The sequence below is a fragment of the Hemitrygon akajei genome, chromosome 7, assembly GCF_048418815.1.
Source record: "Hemitrygon akajei chromosome 7, sHemAka1.3, whole genome shotgun sequence".
Taxonomy (NCBI): Eukaryota; Metazoa; Chordata; class Chondrichthyes; order Myliobatiformes; family Dasyatidae; genus Hemitrygon; species Hemitrygon akajei.
Window position 1 is genome coordinate 92,269,552 of NC_133130.1, and position 20,947 is coordinate 92,290,498.

Here is a 20,947-nt window from a genome sequence, read left to right on the forward strand (position 1 = left end):
GGAACAGGATGTGTGCATTGCTTAATAGTTTTTGAAAATCTAACTAAAGACTGCAGACCCTGGAACTCTGAAATAAGTGTTCTGTGGCCTAGTCCTCCCCCACTGCCCCTTTTCTCAGCACTGATGAAGGATTCTAGTCCTGAAATGTTAAACGTTTCTCTTTCCACAGCTGCTTCCTGATCTGCTTTTCCATCATTTTCCTAATTGAATTTTATCCCACTGATACTGACCAGTTTCTCCCCATGACGTGCACCAGGAGCAAGCAGTCTTGAACATAATGGGAGCAAACAAAAATGAGAAACAAAAGCAGAAAAGTTTAGAAACACTCAGACGGCCGAGCAGTAACAGTGGGAAAGGCAAAAACTTCTCCAATTTATGATATAACATTCAGTGTTCACGGTGAGAGAAGCCAATTGCCGATTGGGCAACTGCTCTGAAGAACGCCTTTCTTCATTTCTGCAGAGAGGACCTGAGCCACTGGAAACATACTGCTTTTTTAATTCTCCCTTTTGCTCACACACTGACCTACACTGCTCCAAGCAATGCCCAACGTTAGGCCAAGGAACAATTCTCTGCCATCTGAAAGCATTGAAGCCCTCTGGACTTGATCTAGGATTTAATAATTTAAGATAATAGTTGGAAAATGTGATTAATGTTGGATTAGTGTAAATGGGTGACTGAACACACGGGCCCAGGTCCTGATTCCATCCTGTATGTCGCTACTATTTTATTCCCTTCCTACAACCTATCTGTACCTATCTTGTTACTTTTTTTTTGCTTTTTGTCTTCAACCTTAAGCTGTTACAGTAATGTAATATCGTGACAGCTTTTTGATCTCTGTCTCATTGCAGACATTCCCATCTCCACCTTCCTGTAACCCAAACTATCTGTTTCCTTGCTTTTCAATGACTGAGGATGCGTCCTTGATCTGAACTATCAACTCTCTCTTTGTCTCTGCTGATGCCACCTTATCTGCTCAGTGCATGAAACTTGTCTGGTTTGTTTTGACTACGTCCATGAGATAAACCACTAATAGATCTGCTAAAGAATTCAGGCACAACATTATTCAGGGGTGGGTAAAATGTGGTTTGGACCATGGATGTGTTGAAGGGAAGCTGGATTGGATGTGAAGTGAGAAAGAATGTTGACAGCAGAGACGATGTAAGTAAAGTGGGTGGGGGGAATCTTGTACATACAGAAGCCGTGAACTACTTCTGTGCTTTCTTTTTCAGGAACTGGAAAATATGGTGCGAGTGAAAGAGAAGGAAGTGGAGAAGGTTGAGCAAAGTGGTCTGCTCCTACTCCAGAACAAGAGCGATGAGGTCTCCAGCAGTGTTATGGATACACTCCGAGAGCTCAATCATTCCTGGGCTCACCTGGATCGCCAGGTAGGAATGTTGGAGTGAGTTTGGGAAGGTGTGCTGTATTGGAGTGAAATGATAGTGGGCTGAATTTCCATTTGTCACGTGGCCTCAGTGTCTGTCTCTGAAAGGCACCGTAGTTGCACCATCATCGTATAATAGTTACTGAATGTCATTGGATAATAGTAACCAATTGATATTGGTTTATTATTGTCACGTGTACCAAGATACAGTGAAAAGCTTGTCTTATATACTGTTCATACATAGCAAATCATCACACAGTACATTAAGGCAGAATAAGATAAAACAAGAACAATGCAGAAAAAAGTGTAAAAACTGCTGAAAAATGCATTGTTTGAGTACTTAAAGAATATCTTTTCAACCATTTACTGGAATTCATGAATTATTTTCTAAAGTTATGGTAAATTATATCCTGGTACCAGAAGAATAGCCATAGGAATGCTGACTTGTACCCTAACTGGTTCACAATGCCCTTGATAGAATGGGATCTTGAATCGCCAGTAACCTCTGGTCTAAGTGGGATTCTGGAAGTATTCAAATGGATGGTAAATATTCTCTTTTCTGCTTCGTCCACAACCAAAAGAGAAAAAATCTTGAGGGTTCATTCCTTCACCAAAAGCAAGCCAAGGGATATTAGCTTGTTTAAAAATCCCTTCTGGGGTAACAAAAGAGGTGCCCACTCTAAGCCCAGCATGTCTGTGCTGAATGTGAAAACTAGCATGTTAATCCCTGCTGTTTTGTGCGGAAGAGTTGTGCAAGGAGGGGAGGGAGTGCTTTCCTTGTGTGACTTAAGAATGGGGAAAGCACTTGTTGTCACATTAAGGATATGTCATTCAAGTCCCTTTCAGGTAAATAGCCCAGGACCCATTTATTCTGTGAACTGATTTGAGAGCTTCGTGCACGTGGGCTTTACGCAGAGGAGCTCCAATCACTGTTGATGGTGTATTCTAGGTTGGCGAACTGAAAATTGCGCTGCAGTCAATGCTGGACCAGTGGGTTATTTACAGGGCAGCCCATGAAGAGATTAACAGGCAATTGATGGAGGCCAGCTACTCCCTGTCTCGTTTCCGTTTGCTAACTGGCTCTCTGGAAGCTGTACAGATCCAAGTGGACAATCTACAGGTAAGGCCTCATCCACTTGTTCACTCAGTTGAAGTGCAATTTAATTACCTCAGCCAAGGTAGCAGAATTGTCTGGTAACTCTGGTTCCTGCTGAAGCTCTAAATCAGACGTGAACGGAGGATGTGCCAATTGGGAAGAAACGATGTTTGTGAATTATATTGAATTTATCGATTTATTTGGGACAACTGGTTCTTCTGTGGCCCCTGTGCTCTACCTTGTCCTTATCCTGGTATCTTTGTTTCTCTTTAGCTACCATACTGTTAAATGCATCTTCTCCACTAAAGCCATCAAAATCGTGGATTTTTTTTTTACGAGTCCTGCATTCTACAGTAATGTTATGTACATGCTGTATTTGTAGCCAGAAGTGATCACTGTTAAATTGGGAGAAGAGGCTTTCTCTGGTGTCTGCTGACCTTCCACCATGTGCCCTGCAGGCACGAGCTATCGGGACAACGCTGTGCATTCTCTCCATCGTCCCCCTCCTCCCTCCAACCTCACCCTCGAAAGTGCAGTTCACTCACCATCCCGACCTCAGTCATTTGCTTTCTGGCAAAAGGCCTAAACCAGATTTATAATTTCTTATTATTAACGATTTTGTTTCGTGTTTAGTTGTAAATATCAGTCTTAAGCCTTTTTACTTTCCTACAGTTCTTTTTGTTTCTTTTGTATTTGGACTTCAAGATAATTTGAGTTGAGAAATTTTGTATCAATTGAAAGGCAAAACAGTTTGCACAAAGCTTTACTTCTTTTGCACTTAGGCTACATATAAATATGGAAAATTCAAGTGGCCTTTTGTATTCATTTTTTTGATGACCATTTGTCTTCGCCCATATTCCCATCATTTCCACCTTCTCTTCAGAGACTGATTGATGCCTTGGGCCCACCAAGTCCATACCAACCATCAATCTGCACTAATCTCGTTTACTGCTCCCCACATTGCCATAAACACCACCCAGATTTTGCCATTCACTGACACGGCAAGGGCAAATTAAACCTGCTGTCTGGCACACCATTGGAGTGTGGAAGAAGCCCAGAGCACCTGGAAGAAATGTACACAGTGGCAAGGAGGACGTGCAAACTCTACCCAGCACCTGAGTTCAGTATTGAACCCACGTCACTGGGGCTGTGGGGTGTTGCTTCTGTTACCTGTGTCATCGAAGACCCCTTCTCCAGATTCCCAGGGTTAATCCTGGTGTAGGATTAAAGGTCGGCTCAGCATCATCATCTGAAGGGCCTGTAGTGTGTGGTACTGTTCGCTGTTCTGTTTCCGCCTTGTTTAACTGCAATCGGCTACAATCTTTGACAGAACTTGCAAGAGCAGCTGGAGAAGTCGGAGGGCAGCCTGGAGAAGTTTGGCTCTGCCACCAAGCAGCTGTTAAAGGAGTGTTCACCATCCATTCACAGCTTTTTGAATACCAGTCTGAATGAAGTTAACGTCAGGTAAGAATTCCATCGACCAATGTTTTTAAAAAAATGGCTGAGAGGCAGTGTATACTTCCCAGCCAGTCTTGAGAAGCAGCTTTGTGCTGATGTGATAGTGCAGCAAGGAAACAAGCCTATTAGCACAATTTATCCAAGATGCCCATGCAAGCTAGTCCCATTTGCCTGTGCTAGGCTCTTCGCCCACTGAAACATCCCTATAAATGTACCTACTCGTGTGTTTCAAATGTTGTCATTATATCGTCCCCAACCACTTCTTCTGACAGCTTGTTCCTTGCACCCTCTGCCCAGCTCCTTCCACGTTCTCTGCAGGATATGGAGTGTTATTGCATTTATGAGATACCTCTCCCCTTGTGCTCCTGTCTGAAACAACTATACTACACGTTCACGTGTCACATTCTCCGTATGTAGAAGGAGGACGTTTTGGTCCGTCATATATGTATTAGTGCACCAAGTGTAATCCATCTCCCATTCCCCGACTAATCTTTCAGGTAGCCTATTCGCCTGACCTCCACATCAACTCTTCTGCTCTCCTGCACCAGGGCAAATTCACAAATGCAAATTAACCTTAGCCTTTGGGACATGGGAGGAGACGAGAGGAAAGCAGTGAGGTAATGTGGAGTGTATGCAAATTCCACATAGCACCAGAGTCCAGGATTGAACCTGGAGCTGTGCCAGTTCCATTAGAAGCAACAATAGATTCTGTTTCCACCATTGCTTCATATCTGAACAACACACTGTTTGCACGAGGGAGTTTCCCAGCTCCTCCCATCACACTCGTGGCAAATCCCTTTTGTAATTTCTGCTGATCAAAGTACGTTTTCCCCACTAATTTACTTGATCGAAGAGCTTGATAGCTTTTTGCCAGGTTTCATCTCTGACTGAGCATGTGTAGCATCCCATGAGAATACAGAATTAACTCCTGATCCTTGATGCAGTACTTACCAGACAAGAACGTCTGTCTGCCCTGTTTGCCCCACTGCCTCCCTGAAGTGCCATTGTTCTCTGAATACTGCAGCAGAGTACAATGGAAGCTTCTTGTTAAATAATTCCAGTAGAAAAAGATGGAGTTTCCCATTTCAACAGCACTGTGTTGAGATCTCATTTTAACTATTGCTTTGGAGTGTGGATATGATCATTTCCTATAAATATGCAAGAGTCATTGCAGAATATTTTCCTCTCCATCTCAAACACTCATCACGCCTCATTTTCGCCCATGGAGATAGAAATACAAGGTCATGACCTCAAATACTATTATGGGGGGGGGTCAATAAAATTGGTTAATTATGCACAGTTGCCAGGGGGAGCAAATGATGTCAGATGATGGCCAATATCTTGTGGGGAAAGAAGCCTGTCACCTTCTATGTAACTCTCCCTGTTAGGTGATTGATTTTTAAAAATATGTCCAGAGGGGTAGTCTTGCCATTGTTACGACCACTAGTGAATCTGTATTCATCACACAGCTCACTGCCTTGAGTAATTGTTGTCTGTGGCCATGTTGGTTGACAACAAATAAAATAAAATTAGCTAGTACATTAGCTACACGTAACTATCTCCATACTTCCTGTTTTTTTGGGAAATTCTTCAGTGGTGAACTGAGGGTGATTAGAAAGGTCTTCAAGTATGTAAGCTCTCAAGTCGCCTAAGAATGATGCTCATTGTCCGTTATCTTTCAGTAAGATGTTTATAACTTGCTACAGGTGACTTAATTCTGTTAGAGACTTTGCAGCTTTGAAGTGACTTGCCAGCAACTTTTCTCCTGTGTGAACAACAAGAGGCATTTTCCACGTCCTCCGGCTTTGCGCTCACAACTGCGAGAGCATCCATAAAGTGTGCAGGAGGGTATCACGGGAGCTGATGGAATCAAGTAGTTACCGAAAATTCTCCATTCTACAACAGTCAGGGCATTTAAATTCAAGTTGTTGGTGAGGATGAAGGGGGCTGCGATAGATTCTGAATTTGGTGATGATAATTGTCTTGAATTGGTGGGAGGAGTTAAAGGAGAACATGGTAGTTACTGATTTAACAAGCGTCTTGGTAAGGGAGGAGTTGCTGCCTCTCTGAGATCTGTTGGGAGGGATGGGGTGAAGTGTGGGGTTGGAGACCAGTGTGGTAGGATAGGATGGTATGAGGAAGCACCTAAATCTGTTTAGAGCAGAGGTTCCCAACCTGGGGTCCATGGATTCCTTGCTTAACGGTATTGGTCCATGGCATAATAAAGGTTGGGAACCCCTGGTTTAAAGGAAGAAGAAATGCCTTGAGTGTTTGTCCATGGTACCATCCGAACCCAAGTTGCAATTCAGAACCCCAGCATAATCACAATGAATTAAACTGAAGTCAGATGAGTTACTGTGCTTCTAAATGACCCACTCTCTTTCCTTTGACTTCAAATCTACAGCTGGAATAATTTGCTTCAGGACATCGTGGAGCAACTATACACGAGGAAGGTTCTGCTGCAGCTCTGGCAGAAGTACAAGGACTGCTCTGAGCAGTGTCTGGTGACCCTGCGGGAGAAGGAGCAGAAGAGCACTGAGCTGATTAAGAAAGCTGCAAATAGGGATGTTGCCGATGAGGAAGTCACAAAGTGGATCCAAGACTCTGATGTAAGTACAACGGATCTTATTGAAGGCAGTGACATCACGACCACAAGGGTAACAAGTGCATGGAAATACCATCTAAAAGCCCTTCCAAATCTCATTCCTTCCAGATTTGGGTATGCTTTGACATCCCATCTTTGTCATTGGGTCACTGTTTGGAAAGTCCCTACCCAACAGCCTTGTGAAGCTGGCGCTGTCACAGTGGTCGAAAGGCCATTGCCACCTTCTCGAAGACTGTTAGGAATGGGCAGTAAATGCCGGCTGACCAGTGAAGCCCTCACCTTGAGAGCAAGTTGTATGTCTGACTGCACGTTGTCAGAGTAACGCCTCACTCTGTGCTCAGATTGGATCAGACTATGGGTTAGATCACTTGTCACTGCTTGTTGCTTGAGACTGGAAGCCTAGGTATGGCTGACGGGAGTGACAGCCTGATCTTTCAGTGATCTTGTCCAAGTCTACAATATCCAGACTTGCTACAGGCTGCCACCCTCAAGCTTGGGGTCCACGGACCCCTTGCTTAATGGTATTAGTCTGCAGCTGAAAAAAACCCTGCCAGAGCTTTTCCAATGATAGAGAAATAGAGAAACGTAAATGGCTTAAAACGTCTTTTTTAAAATTATGGTACAGGAAGAGGATATTTGGCCCTTCAGGTCTCTGCTAGCTCCCAACTCTGTGGTCTTATTCACCCTCATTACGTCCCTGTACCTCTGCAGTTTGTTCCCTCTAATATGCCCACCATCTCTCTCGTGATTCTTTTGCCACCTCTGTCTTGAGGGGTAACTTACAGTGGCCACTTAAGCTACCATCGTGTCTTCAGGATGTGGGGGAAACTGGAGAAGCTGAAGGAACTGGCTGCAAGCTGCTTATGGATGGCAGCCGAGGTCATGATCGAACCCAGGCCCCCAGAATCATGAGGCAGCAGTGCTATCTGTTCTTCCATTTCTTGGATTAATACTTCTCATTTCAGAACACTCTGCTCAGAATGTGCTACTTTTGATCAACTACCTCATGATACCCGCAGACCAGGGCACCCCTCCAGCCCTCTTCACTATCGGAAAGTGGGCAACATGCATAATAATACAAACTCAGAATTACAGTCCCCTGTTTTCTTCCAGAAAAGTTATTGGAAATTAGGCATCCCTTCCCCAAAGTAAATTTCGGGACAGGTAAAGGATTCAAATCTGCCCTAATCTAATTGAATGTGGCATAGAGCTGAAGGGCTGAATATCCTCCTCCTGTTCCTGTAACATTGCCCTCAAGAGCCTGGGCAGCATTTAGAACACGTGTAGGTGGAGCGAAGCCTGCCAAGTTTCACTCGATGTGCCGAACTTTGCTGGGCAATGTGTTTAAGCGAAGCTCTGATCATTCCCACCACAGGAGCTGCTGGTGGAGCTGGGAACACTGAGGGATTCCCTTCAGGTCCTCACGGAGCTCGGAGAGGAGTTGAGACAGCAGGTGGACCCTTCAGCAGCAGGCGCTATTCAGTCTGAACAGCTGTCCCTCGCCCAGCGACTGTCTTCTCTGGAACAAGCACTCAGCCGACAGAGGGCTGTTCTCCAGGTATCTTTGGTAGTTCTATTTCTGCACATACTTTTGTTTGATTTTAACGTGGCTTTTATTTGTAGGGAAACTGGAAAACAGATTAATTTTATTACCTTAACAAATTGCACAAATGGTATGAAATTTGGTGTACTGTCTGTCTGTGCTGCTGCTATTTAAGAAATGCCAACTGCTTTGAAGTAACAGCTTTTATCATCTCAGTAGGTCCTGCAATGATTCTAGTCATTTGGGTAGTTTTGAATTACATTTGTTAATTTGGAATATCACCCCCTGGTTTTTGCACACCGAAGTCCCACAAACAGCCATCAGCCACATTGCTGACCAAGTGTAGAACGTGTATTGTGGGTGATACCAGCTGTAAAAGGGGATGGGAGGAAGGAGCAAGGTCAGAAAGCAGTAAGGATGTCGAGAAGCAATTGATTGGAAAACTATCAGCAACAGCATTCTGCAGTCTCTTCTTCTGGTGTGTATATCAGAGCTTTATGTGGTAAGAGCAGGGAAAAGATGGCTATTGACTTCCAGACAGATAACAGCAGACTGGGCAGGAAAATGGCAAATGTAATTCAGTCTGAAGTGCGAGAATATGTATTAGGGGAGGGTAAATGAGACAAGGGAATGTACAGTCGGCCCTCCTTATCCGCGGGGGATTGGTTCTGGGACCCCCGCGGATACCAAAAAACGCAGATGCTCAAGTCCCTTATTTAACCTGTCTCAATGTGGTGGTCTTTAGGACCCAGCGGAACCCCGGACCTTATTTAACCTGTATCATTGAGGTGGACTTTAGGACCTGGTGCAGTTCTGACTCCGCAGTGTTTCCGTTCACGAAAATAATCACGATTGAAAATAAAGTGGAAGTAATAAAGCGATCGGAAAGAGGTGAAACGCCATCAGTCATTGGAAAAGCATTAGACTACAGTCGGTCAACAATCGGAACAATTTTAATGGAGAATGTGAAAGGCCCTGCCCCGATGAAAGCTACAATTAATACTAAGCAACACAGTGGTTTAATTATTGAAATACATATGTTTCTTAAGTGTTTTATATGCATAAAAAAGTAAAATATACGCTATATACTAAGACAAACGTTTTACTAACTGAGGTTACATTATACCGGATGTACCTGTTCCGACTTCAAATCCGACTTAAAGACAGACTCAGGAAAGGAACTCATTCATAACCCAGGAACTGCCTGTACTCTTAAATCATCTCTAGATTACTTATAATACCTAATACAATGTAAATGCTATGTAAATAGTTGTTATACTGTATTGCTTAGGGAAAAATAACAAGAAAAAGTAGTCTGTACATGCTCAAACAACGAGTGCTGGAGAAAGAACTTCCGGGTTTTCCCGATCCGCGGTTGGTTGAATCCGCGGATGAGGAGGGCCGACTGTATAATGCGATGTTGAGTGGAGGTACCTTGCTGTACGTGTCCACAGCTCCCTAAAGGCAAGGAGGTTGTCACTGGGACATGTACATTGAACCTGGAACATTACAGCACAGTACAGGCCCCTTGGCCCAAGATGTTGTGCTGACCTTTGAACCCGCTCTAAGATCAATCTAACCCTTCCCCCACACATAACAATCCAGTTTTCTTTCATTCATGTGCCTATCGAAGGGTTTCATAAATGTCCCTAATGTATCTCCCTCAACCACCACTTCTGGCAGGATGCTCCATACACCCATTACTCTCTGTGTAAAGAAATTAACTTCCACATCTCCCTCCCACCCCATCTCCTTAAAATAGTGCCCCCTTTTGTAAGCAATTTCCACCCAGGGAAACTGTCTTTGGCTGTCCACTTTGTAATCAGTAATAGAAGGTTCTATCACTCTGACAGTGAACATTTTACACTGCAGGCCGGCATTCAAGATTATGAAGCATTCAGCACGAGACTGGAAGCCTTGGAGAAGTGGATTGTCGAAGCCGACGAGGTGCTGAAACTGCAGGATCCTAATCGATCGTCTGACCTAACCACAATCCAGGACAGAATGGAGGAGCTAAAAGTAAGTCCCTCGCACTCGTGTTGTTTATGCTTCGGGTAATAAGTGAGTGAATGCTGCATTTCCTTCCTGTCGGTTTAGTATTAGATTTTCCGTTGTCATGCCTTCATCTTCCCTTGTCGTATTACGGTGTTTCAAGGCTCCTGCCATCAAAAGGAAACGAGTCCCACACCACCACCTTGTTAGTGCTTGAAGCTGACCTTAATAATATTGCACAAAACTTCTCCCGTTTGATCCTCCGCTGGAAGAGGAAGCCTGGCCACTTAGCTTCGTTTTCCACTCCTTGTGCACAGTGCTTCCCGGGTAGATGGTGGCAGGATGAGGAATCGACCCTCTAAATGTAGTGCTGCTTTTAAAGCGCGTTGCTTTCCTCACGGTTACTGGATAGTGTACGTTGTAAGTACCATCCAGAACGTTGAGGGTGCTGAACGTACTCTTTGGCAGGAAGCCAGTAGAAAGCAAAATGAGGCAGGATGTCAGATTCATTGCCAGTCGTGAAAGCTGGTTTGTTTTCCTGTTCCAGTTTCTTTCCCAAACAAAAATCATACCATTGTTTGGTTAAGGTTCAGGATCTGGCTGCAGGAATTCCTTGGAGAGACGGGAGACTGCGGATGCTGGAGTCGTGTTTATCGCTGCAGGACGGGTTCCCGACCTGGCATCCACAGCAATGGTCCCTCGCACGCACGCATCTTTCGCTACTAGCGCACGAGGGAATTTAAACTGTACACAAGAGGTTGTCGCCCTCTACCTCGTTGGCACATTAAGTATATTTCAGGATCGTACACGATCACATTTCCTTTTCCTGTTTCTGATGTGGACGGTGTAGACAGTGTAGAGTTTGTGATGATTTGTCTGCAGATTTTAGAGCTGGCTTATTAATGCTGTTTTTGTTGAAGAAATTATTCAGTGCACACGTGTTGTCACTGAGCAAAAAATTGCACAGCATAAAATTTTTGTGCACATTGGTCATTACAAATTAGAGGGAACATTGGTCCACAGGCCCCTTGCTTAATGGTATTGGTCTAAGGCATTAAAAAAGGTTGAAAACCACTGCTGTAGGAATTCTTTGGTGCTTAACAAATTGTCCTAAATCACTGCTGTGTTGGGACTGTTTGTTTTCTGCATGGCCAACCACAGCGGTACTCTTAAGGGAATAAGACGTTGGCAGATTGATGGGCCGTATGTGTTAAAGCAGGCGTAAAGGCTCTCCCCCAGCCCTATGTCAGGTAGACCAAGGTTTGAAGTGGGGTGAGGTTAGTTATATGAGAACTGGAGGGGGTTGTGTGGCTGAAGGGAGGCTCAGGGCTGGAGTCTGCTAGAGTTTGTGGGGTTGTCAAGGTTAGGCTGTTAGGAAGGAACGTTAATGTCAGACGTGTGCTTGGGGTGATGGGAGAGGCAGATTTAGTGGTGCAGTTCACTCAGAGTCCTGGCAGAGCGAGGGTCCAGTGCAGTCAAGGCCATGTTAATGTTAGCGGGGGAAAATGTTCAAGAAGACATGCCACGCTCCATGGCATTGAACCAGATGGGATTGGAGCACCAAAGGGCCTCAGCTCCTATTTAAGGCCTATTTACATGCAAATCTACCCCCCCCCCCCGCCCCATCCTCGGGACGTGGATGTATCGTACAAGCCACCAGACAACATGAGATATGCAGTTTCATGGAACTGCCGGCTCTAAGCTACTTTCAGAACTTCAGACGTGCACACAAAGGCGTTCTGGATCCCATGACATTCTGCACTGTTTTCCTGTGCTGCACAAGAATTTCCAGCCCATTGTGTTTCATTGTACTTCTGGGACAAGCATAGAATGACATCAAAGGTACTGCACAGAAACTTTACCGTTGCTGTATCACAGGTTTGTCTCACTCCATCCTTCCCTTCCTTTTTTCATCTTATTACACTTAGAGTCCTCTAGGTCCACTTTCTACAGCAGGGCCACGTGGGTAGTGAGTCCCACTGTTCGTCCTCTTTCATTGTAGTGCTGTTTGCCATTCTTCAGTGTAAATCACCTTTTTTTATGCATTCTCCAATTCCTTCATATCCTTTGAAATTAGAGTCTGGGACTGTAGATGTTTCTCTTCTAACTGAAGTTTAACCAAGATTCAAGTTTATTTGTCACGTGTAAATCAGAGCATGCAGTGAAATGTGCCATTTGTGTTATCAGCCAACACAGCTGAGGCACCCTGCAAGTGTCATCACACATTTCGGCAGCAGCGGTGCACACCCACAGGGCCTCACAGGACACAGCAAGCAACAAACAAAAATACCCCCATTCCTCCCTCCCACCCACAGACAGTTCTTTAACCCCAGGACAGGCCTCCAATGGACACAGACTTGGGCCTGCAGGCACCAGGCTTCGCTTTAAGGTTCAAAGGTCGAATTTAATCTCAGAGAAATGTATACAATATACATCCTGAAATGCTTTTTCTTTGTGTTGCTTCTACCCCTGTTGTGGACTAGTTTTAATTTTCAGGGTTTAAAGCAAGTGCACAGTTTGCAGTTTTTTTTTAACGTTGTAATTATTTTATTGATTTGTGATTGATTGTCTTCCTAAATCACAAAGTGACGGAAGTGGAGATCTTTGAGTAGGCAGTGCCAAGCTCTGTTTTCTTGGGAATGGGGTTGTCGTAATGCTGTGTGTGACAGTATGAATTGCCAATAACACTGCATATTCCTGTTAGTTCTTCAGTCAGTCTGCATTGTAAGGCAAAGCAGGAATTTGACAGAGCGGAATATTTTACAATTTGTAAATGATGGGGTTATATTTTCATCTGATCTCCGTACCTCTGGGCCAGAAATATTTACTCCAGGCATTGATTTCCAAACCATCTCACCTCCAAGCTCTAGCAGTCGTCTTCAAAAGGAGTTTGTTTTGTCTGAAGAATTCCTATTGCTTTGGTACATTGCAGTACTGTGCAAACAATCTTTGGTACATATATACATAGACGTAGGGTGCCTGGGACTTTTGCACAGTATTGTAATTTTATGTATTACACAGTACTGTTGTCACACAAAAAAAAACAAATTTCATGACGTGTGAGTGATGATAAACCTGATTCTGATATGTGTCTCTGTTGTGGACTGAGATTGGGAAGGGGGCAGGGAGAGGGGAATCATGGTTTGGAGAAGGGGAAGAGAGAAGGATAGGAGCGGGGAGCACCAGAGAGACATTCTGTAGTGATCAATAAATCTATTGTTTGGAATCAAATGACCCTTGCCTGGTTTTTCAGGGCTGGGTGTGTCTGCACCCATGCCACCTATCCACCCCTGGCACTCCTTCTCTACCACCCGCCCATCCCTGGCACTCCTTCTCTGTCACCCGCCCACCCCGGCACTCCTTCTCTGTCACCCCCTGGCACTCCTTCTCTGCCACCTGCCCACCCCTGGCACTCCTCTGCCACCCACCCACCCCTGGCACTCCTCTGCCACCTGTTCCTCCCGTGGCACTCCACTCTCACCATTCCCAACATTTTCAGATTTACAAACTCTCTCTCTCTCTCTCTCCCCCTCCCCCTCCCCCTCCCCCTCCCCCTCTCCCTCTCCCTCTCCCTCTCCCTCCCCCTCCCCCTCCCCCTCCCCCTCCCCCTCTCCCTCCCCCTCTCCCTCCCCCTCTCCCTCCCCCTCCCCTCCCCCTCCCCCTCTCTCCCTCTCTCCCTCTCTCCCCCCCCCTCTCCCGTACATTGACTATTCAGTACTATGCAAGTGCCTCAGGCACCCTAGCTATATATATGTGCCTAAGACTTTGGCACAGCTTCAGACCACAGCAATGTGATCACATGTAGACAGGTCAATGCAGGTTTTACCATTGGGTCAGGTGGAATACAAGTGCAGGCTTCCCTTTTGGCCCTTCACAAATGTCAAGGAGCTAATGTCTTAATTGAGAACCAGCAAGTCTTTGCATCTATTTAAATGAATCAGCATAAGATCCACAAATGGCAAATTCCAGCCAGTCTTTTACAGTAGCATACTAATACCTCCTTGATTTTAACACAGAAGTCCACCAACCACGTCCCATTGTGTAAAACTTCCTTCTGTTCTCCACGGAGCCCTACACTTCTGATCTGAGGTTCACTCTTGGAAATTTTGTCAGCTTTTGAAATTTGAAATAATCTCTTGGAAAAATGAATCCTTAAGCTTTGCTGATATTTCAGTCTGAGGGTAAACAGTGGTTATTCTATTTTCTGATATTTTGTGTATCTTGCAGGTCCAGATGCTGAGGTTCAGTAGTACAGTTCCTGACTTGGATCGTCTGAATGAGTTGGGGTACAGATTACCCCTCAACGACAAGGAGATTAAACGTATGCAGACGTTGAACAGATACTGGTCTTCGATATCTGGGCAGACCACCGAGAGGTTCAGGTAAAACTCAGATCCCATGCCCTTCATCCATAACCTGGTCGGCAGTCTGTTCTTGGGGCATAAGTGTAAACAAGCCATTGACTTTACAAGTTGACTCCTTTCTGTAAGCACAGTGGATTCACACACTAGCACCTGACAAATAGGGAAGTTTATGGTTCCTTTCTAAATTAATTGAATTTTCCTTGCAGTAAATTGCAGGCATTCCTGCTTCAGCATCAGACCTTCCTCGAGAAATGCGAAACCTGGATGGAGTTCCTGGTCCACACAGAGCAGAAGTTGGCAGTGGAGATATCTGGGAACTACCAGAATCTCCTTGAGCAGCAGAGAGCACACGAGGCAAGTCTGAAAAGGGTTGGGGACTGGGACAGGAACAATGACCAACATTTGCAATGAACACCACCACTTCTTAAGTTCCTCCCCAAATCCTTGGCTTGGGAGCTTGTTGCCATCTGTTGCCAGGCCAGAATCATGGAATTTCCAAATTCTCAGGGCACACCGTCCAAGAACAAAGTACCAAATGTACTGCAGTAGGAGACAGTTGCAATTAGCGGGTGCATTCCCAGGACAGAGCTTCATCATCTGGGGAGCTTGTATCAGGACTCTGTGAGCACAGTCTGGACGGTTTTCTGTCACAGATGGCCTGTGTTCCCATCTCACTGAGTTTTGCTGTTCCTCCTGCAGGTGAGGTAGGTCTATATCGGGAGTGTGCTGTTGCAATTTTGACTCTCCATTGCCCTTGGGTGACTTTGTGTGAAAATGTGGACATTCCCATTGTAACTCGTGAATGATATTTCATTTTCATCTTTATTCGAACTGAAAGGGGATAGACTTGGAAGTGACAGTGGGCAGACACATGGTACAGGAGTGCACGTCATTAGAATGAAGGAGAGGTGATATAATCTAAAGAGACCATCTCTAAAGTGGGTGCACGAACAGAAAGACCTGAGGTGTGTGTGTATGCATGTATGGTCTAAGGAAATGGTTAAAGTCAAATGGGACTCAGTAGAACAAAACAATGAAAGTTGAGGAAGAAGGGAATATCAGTGGGAGAGAGGGGAAAATGAAGAGGAAGTTCAATAATCAAGAGAGAATAGTTCTCCCAGTGTGCAGGCCAATTGTAGTTATATAATGTCAAGAAGGGTATAAGCCTGAACTTACTGTATCTGTGTGAACGTTCCTGCGTAGCCGTTTAACAAGTGATCACACTTTGAGTGCCGTTCGGCATTCCAGCAATGTGACCTGACTCAATCAACTGTTTTCCCTCACCGCTGCTCTCCTCTGTTCTGGCGCAGCTGTTCCAAGCGGAGATGTTCAGTCGTCAGCAGATCCTGCATTCCATCATCAGCGATGGTCAGCGTCTTCTGGAGCAGGGCCAGATTGATGACAGGTAACTTCCCCACCGTACCATCGCTGGGTGTCCAGGTGTTGAGTTATAGTGTCCTTACTGGGCACTCTGTTCAGTTGTCATTTTCCCTCTTGTACTGGCGCACTGCAGTGCTCCGTATGGATGGAATGCCAAATAGAGTTTTTCACTGTACCTCAGTCAAGTGGCAATAATAAATCAACTAACAGTTTTTTTGGGGGGATAACTTAGTCTAGATTAATATCTGATATTAATTCAGATGTGGCTAAGCTGAATAAAGTTCATCAGAAATTTAAGCTTCCACACTAATCAGGATAGAAATTTAAATGGCTTAATATTTCTAACTTGTAATACTCAATTATCCAGTTTGGAGGTGCTTAAGTGTTTCAGTCTAAATCTAAATGTAATGGCTTGTTGCTTCTCAAGGTGCTATTTCATGCTCTCCTCACACTCATACCCAGCCTGTCTCCTCTGTTTCATGGTGTATCGTAAATCTAACCCCTTCCCTCCTGCAGAACCCTCTCCTCTAACACCCTCTACCCCTCTTTTCTTTCCCTTCCCCTCTGCAAACATTTACTACTCCCATTCCCCTTTGCCTACCCCACATCCTCTCTCCCATCATCATCCCCCCTCCCACCCCACTCACCTTTCCCTGCTCAACATCCCCCCCCCCTTCCTCCTGTTTGGCCACCCCGCCCTCCCTTCACTACCCCACTTCTCTCACCAACTCTGCTATTTGTCGCTACTCCCCGTTCTCTGCTTGAAACAGGAGTCACCCCATCCTTCCTCTGGTCTCTGCAGCCTTCCCACCGAAGAGCGATGCCCCTGTGCGGACCACAGCGCCCGCACGCGGGGGAGACCCTGCTGCCCAGTGGAGCTGCTTTACTCTGGGCAGACACAGTCTAGGTGACTGAGTGTGGTGAAAACGCCTGCAAGATGAAACTGCTTCGCGCACTGAACCAGGGAACAGCCTCTGCCTGTTCCTACGCAGCAGGTTCTTCAGTGCTTGAATGAGCTCCCCTCCCCCACCTCATTCTCGTGGAATTACCCCTTGATCACCTCATTTACCCCTTGATCATGACCCCACTAAGGAGCACCAGGCCATTGTCTCCTATACCATCACCAACCTTATCAGCTTTGGGGATCTCCCATCCACTGCCGCCAACCTCATAGTTCCCACACCCCGCACTTCCCGTTTCTACCTCCTACCCAAGATCCACAAACCTGCCTGTCCAGGTAGACCCATTGTCTCAGCTTGCTCCTGCCCCACTGAACTCATTTCTGCATACCTTGACACTGTCTTATCCCCCCTTGTTCAATCTCTTACCACCTATGTTCGTGACACTTCTCATGCTTTGAATTTTTTCAATGATTTTAAGTTCCCTGGCCCCCACCATCTTATTTTCACCATGGACGTCCAGTCCCTATATACCTCCATCCCCCACCAGGATGGTCTCAAAGCTCTTCACTTTTTTTTGGATTCCAGACCTAACCGGTTCCCCTCTACCACCACTCTCCTCCGTCTAGTGGAATTAGTTCTTACTCTCAATAATTTCTCCTTTGGCTCCTCCCACTTCCTCCAAACCAAAGGTGTAGCCATGGGCACCCACGTGGGTCCCAGTTATGCCTGCCCTTTTGTTGACTTTGTGGAACAGTCCATGTTCCAAGTCTATATGGGTATACATCCCCCTCTTTTCCTTCGCTACATCGACGACTGCATTGGCGCTGCCTCCTGCACGCGTGCTGAGCTCGTCGACTTCATTAACTTTGCCTCCAACTTTCACCCTGCCCTCAAATTTACCTGGTCCATTTCCGACACCTCCCTCCCCTTTCTTGATCTTTCTGTCTCCATCTCTGGAGACGGCTTATCTACTGATATCTACTTTAAGCCTACAGACTCTCACACTACCTGGACTATTCCTCTTCCCACCCTGTCTCTTGCAAAAATGCTATCCCCTTCTCACAATTCCTCCATCTCCGCCGCATCTGCTCTCAGGATGAGGCTTTTCATTCCAGGATGAAGGAGATGTCTTCCTTTTTTAAACAAAGGGGCTTCCCTTCTTCCACTATCAACTCTGCTCTCAAACGCATCTCTCCTATTTCCTGCACATCTGCCCTCACCCCATCCGCCCGCCACCCCACTCAGGATAGGGTTCCCCTTGTCCTCACTTACCACCCCACCAGCCTCCAGGTCCAACGTATAATTCTCTGTAACTTCCGTCACCTCCAATGGGATCTGACTACCAAGCACATTTTTCCCTACCCCCCTTTCTGCTTTCCACAGGGATCGCTCCCTACGTGACTCCCTTGTCCACTCGTCCCCCCAATCCCTTCTTACCGATCTCCCTCCTGGAACTTATCCTTGTAAACGGAACAAGTGCTACACCTGCCCTTACACTTCCTCCCTCACCACCATTCAGGGCCCCAGACAGTCCTTCCAGGTGAGGCGACACTTCACCTGTGAGTCGGCTGGTGTGGTATACTGCATCTGGCGCTCCTGGTGTGGTCTTTTATATATTGGTGAGACCCGACGCAGACTGGGAGACCATTTCGCTGAACACCTACGCTTGGTCCGCCAGAGAAAGCAGTATCTCCCAGTGGCCACACATTTTAATTCCACGTCCCATTCCCATTCTGATATGTCTATCCATGGCCTCCTCTATTGTCAAAATGAATCCAAACTCAGGTTGGAGGAACAACACCTTATATACCGGCTGGGTAGCCTCCAACCTGATGGCATGAACATTGACTTCTCTAACATCCGTTAATGCCCCTCCTCCCCTTCTTACCACATCCCTGACATATTTAGTTGTTTGCCTGATCTCCATCTCCCTCTGGTGCTCCCCCCCCTTTCTTTCTCCCTAGGCCTCCCGTCCCATGATCCTTTCCCTTCTGCAGCTCTGTATCACTTTCGCCAATCACCTTTCCAGCTCTTAGCTTCATCCCACCCCCTCCGGTCTTCTATCATTTTGCATTACCCCCTCCCCCCACTACTTTCAAATCTCTTACTATCTTTCCTTTTGGTTAGTCCTGACGAAGGGTCTCGGCCCGAAACGTCGACAGAGCTTCTCACTATAGATGCTGCCTGGCCTGCTGTGATCCACCAGCATTTTTGTGTGTGTTGTTGTTTGAATTTCCAGCATCTGCAGATTTCCTCGTGTTTGCTCATTCTTGTGGTAGCAGGCTCTCGGGGCTGAATGGCCTTGGCCTGTTCCTTGGTATGACAGGTCCTTGATGGGCTGAATGGCTTCTCCTTATTTCTAGGTAACAGGTTTGAAGTTGATTAACCTTTTGCAAGTCATTTTCAGCCCAACAGTGAAGGGAACAGATCGGAGTCTGGGGGGGGAACCAATTAGCAAGTGAAATAAGGTACAGGAGCAGAGTGGTCACCCAAAATCTCCTTACAGTGTAAGTGGGAGCACAGGCAGGGTTGCAGTGTACCCTTGTGATCACCGTACACACAATGCACAGCAGTATCAGGAAAGTTGCAAAGGAGACTTACGAAGGCGTTGCCGGATCTGGCAAACTTAGTCACGGTGACGACCATTTAGACCGGGGTTATTTTGTTTGGATCTGAAGTAATTGCAGGGAGATTTATTTGAAGTATCTAAAGTTATGCAATGGGAGATCGTCAGCAAGAAGATCTGCATCTTGGAGGCCGAGGTTTCAGCGGAATGGTTGAAGGACAAGAGCAGACTTGTGGGAAGCTTTCTCCCCCCCCCCCCCCCCCCCCCCAGTTCTGACTGAGGTCTGGAACCCTCTCCCTGAAAGGGTGGTGGTGGAACAGATCTTTACTGTAGGTAAATGAGCACCTGAAGTCAACATCTCAAAGGCTGAGAGCAAAGAACTAATGTTATTTCTTTACCTTAAACAAGAGAGAATCTGCAGATGCTGGAAATCGAAGCAACACACACAGAAAATGCTGGAGGAACTCAGCAGGCCAGGCAGCCCCTGTGGAAAAGAGCACAGTCAACGTTTCTGGCCGAAGACCCTTCAGTGGGGCCTGCAGAAACGTCTCGGCCTGAACTGTTGACTCTGCTCTTTTCCAATGATGCTGCCTGGCCTGCTGAGTTCCTCCAGCATTTTGTATGTGTTGCTTAATTCTTTACCTGCCTGGTGTGGGTACAGTGCGGTGAGTGGTCTAGCTCTGTGTGACGAGTCAGTGCCGTCTCATTGATAACTCAGCTGTGGCTCACGCTCTCCGGCAGGGATGAGTTCAACTCGAAGCTGGCCATGTTGAGCACCCAGTGGCAGGGCGTGATCCGGCGTGCCCAGCAGCGGAGGGGGATCATCGACAGTCAGATCCGGCAGTGGCAGCGCTACCAGGAGATGGCCGAGAAGCTGAGGAAGTGGCTGGTGGACGTGTCCCAGCAGCTGGAGCGGAGCTGGGGCGGTGCTACCCCTATTGCCCTGCAGCAGGCCAGGACTCTGCTCCACGAGGTGCAGGTGGGGCGAGGCTCGGCAAATAACAAGTCTGCATCACCGTCGTGCCAGTCTCTTGTCATTGTGTGGTCGTAATAGACAGGCGATGAGGAAGAGAGATTCCAGTGTGTGCTGTTACCAACATTTTACAGTGCCTCAAACAGACAAGTGCCTGCAGATAAATAGATACTTCATTGGTCCCAAAAGAAATGACAGTCACAGTAGCAGTACAAGGGTACAGATAAACAAATATAGAAAGATTAGAAGAGAAATAAGAAAGAATAAAACAAAAAGTTACCTCAAACAGTCAAACAGGAGGGGAGTTATCACTTCCCTGGCTATAGGTTGACTCATTATAGAGCTTAATGGCCAGGGGTAAGAATGACCTCATATAGCGCTCTCTGGAGCAGCGCAGTTGTCTCAGTTTATCAGTAAAAGTGCTCCTCTGTTCAGCCAAGGTGGCATGCAGAGGGTGAGAAACATTGTCCAGAATTGCCAGGATTTTCCAGAGGATCCATTATTCTTCCGCAGCCTCCAGTTTGACTCCTATAACAGAGCCAGCCTTTCTAATCAGTTTATTGATTCTGTTGCCATCACCTGTGTTGATGCCATTGTCCCAGCACAACACCACATAGAAGATTGTACTGGTGACAACAGACTGTGAAGGAGAGGCCTGCATACTCCAAAGGACCTCAGACTCCT

At 46.2% G+C, this 20,947-nt stretch overlaps 1 protein-coding gene across 1 annotated transcript in view; it reads left to right on the top strand.

Moving 5' to 3' along the window:
- LOC140730671 (nesprin-1-like) overlaps positions 1-20,947 on the top strand; it is a 626,730-nt gene that overhangs the window by 510,636 nt on the left and 95,147 nt on the right. The window contains 10 exon segments of the mRNA XM_073051428.1: positions 1,233-1,388; positions 2,334-2,504; positions 3,811-3,944; positions 6,343-6,547; positions 7,919-8,101; positions 9,959-10,105; positions 14,306-14,460; positions 14,649-14,796; positions 15,753-15,847; positions 20,032-20,269. Coding sequence (XP_072907529.1) covers positions 1,233-1,388; positions 2,334-2,504; positions 3,811-3,944; positions 6,343-6,547; positions 7,919-8,101; positions 9,959-10,105; positions 14,306-14,460; positions 14,649-14,796; positions 15,753-15,847; positions 20,032-20,269 — 1,632 coding nt within the window.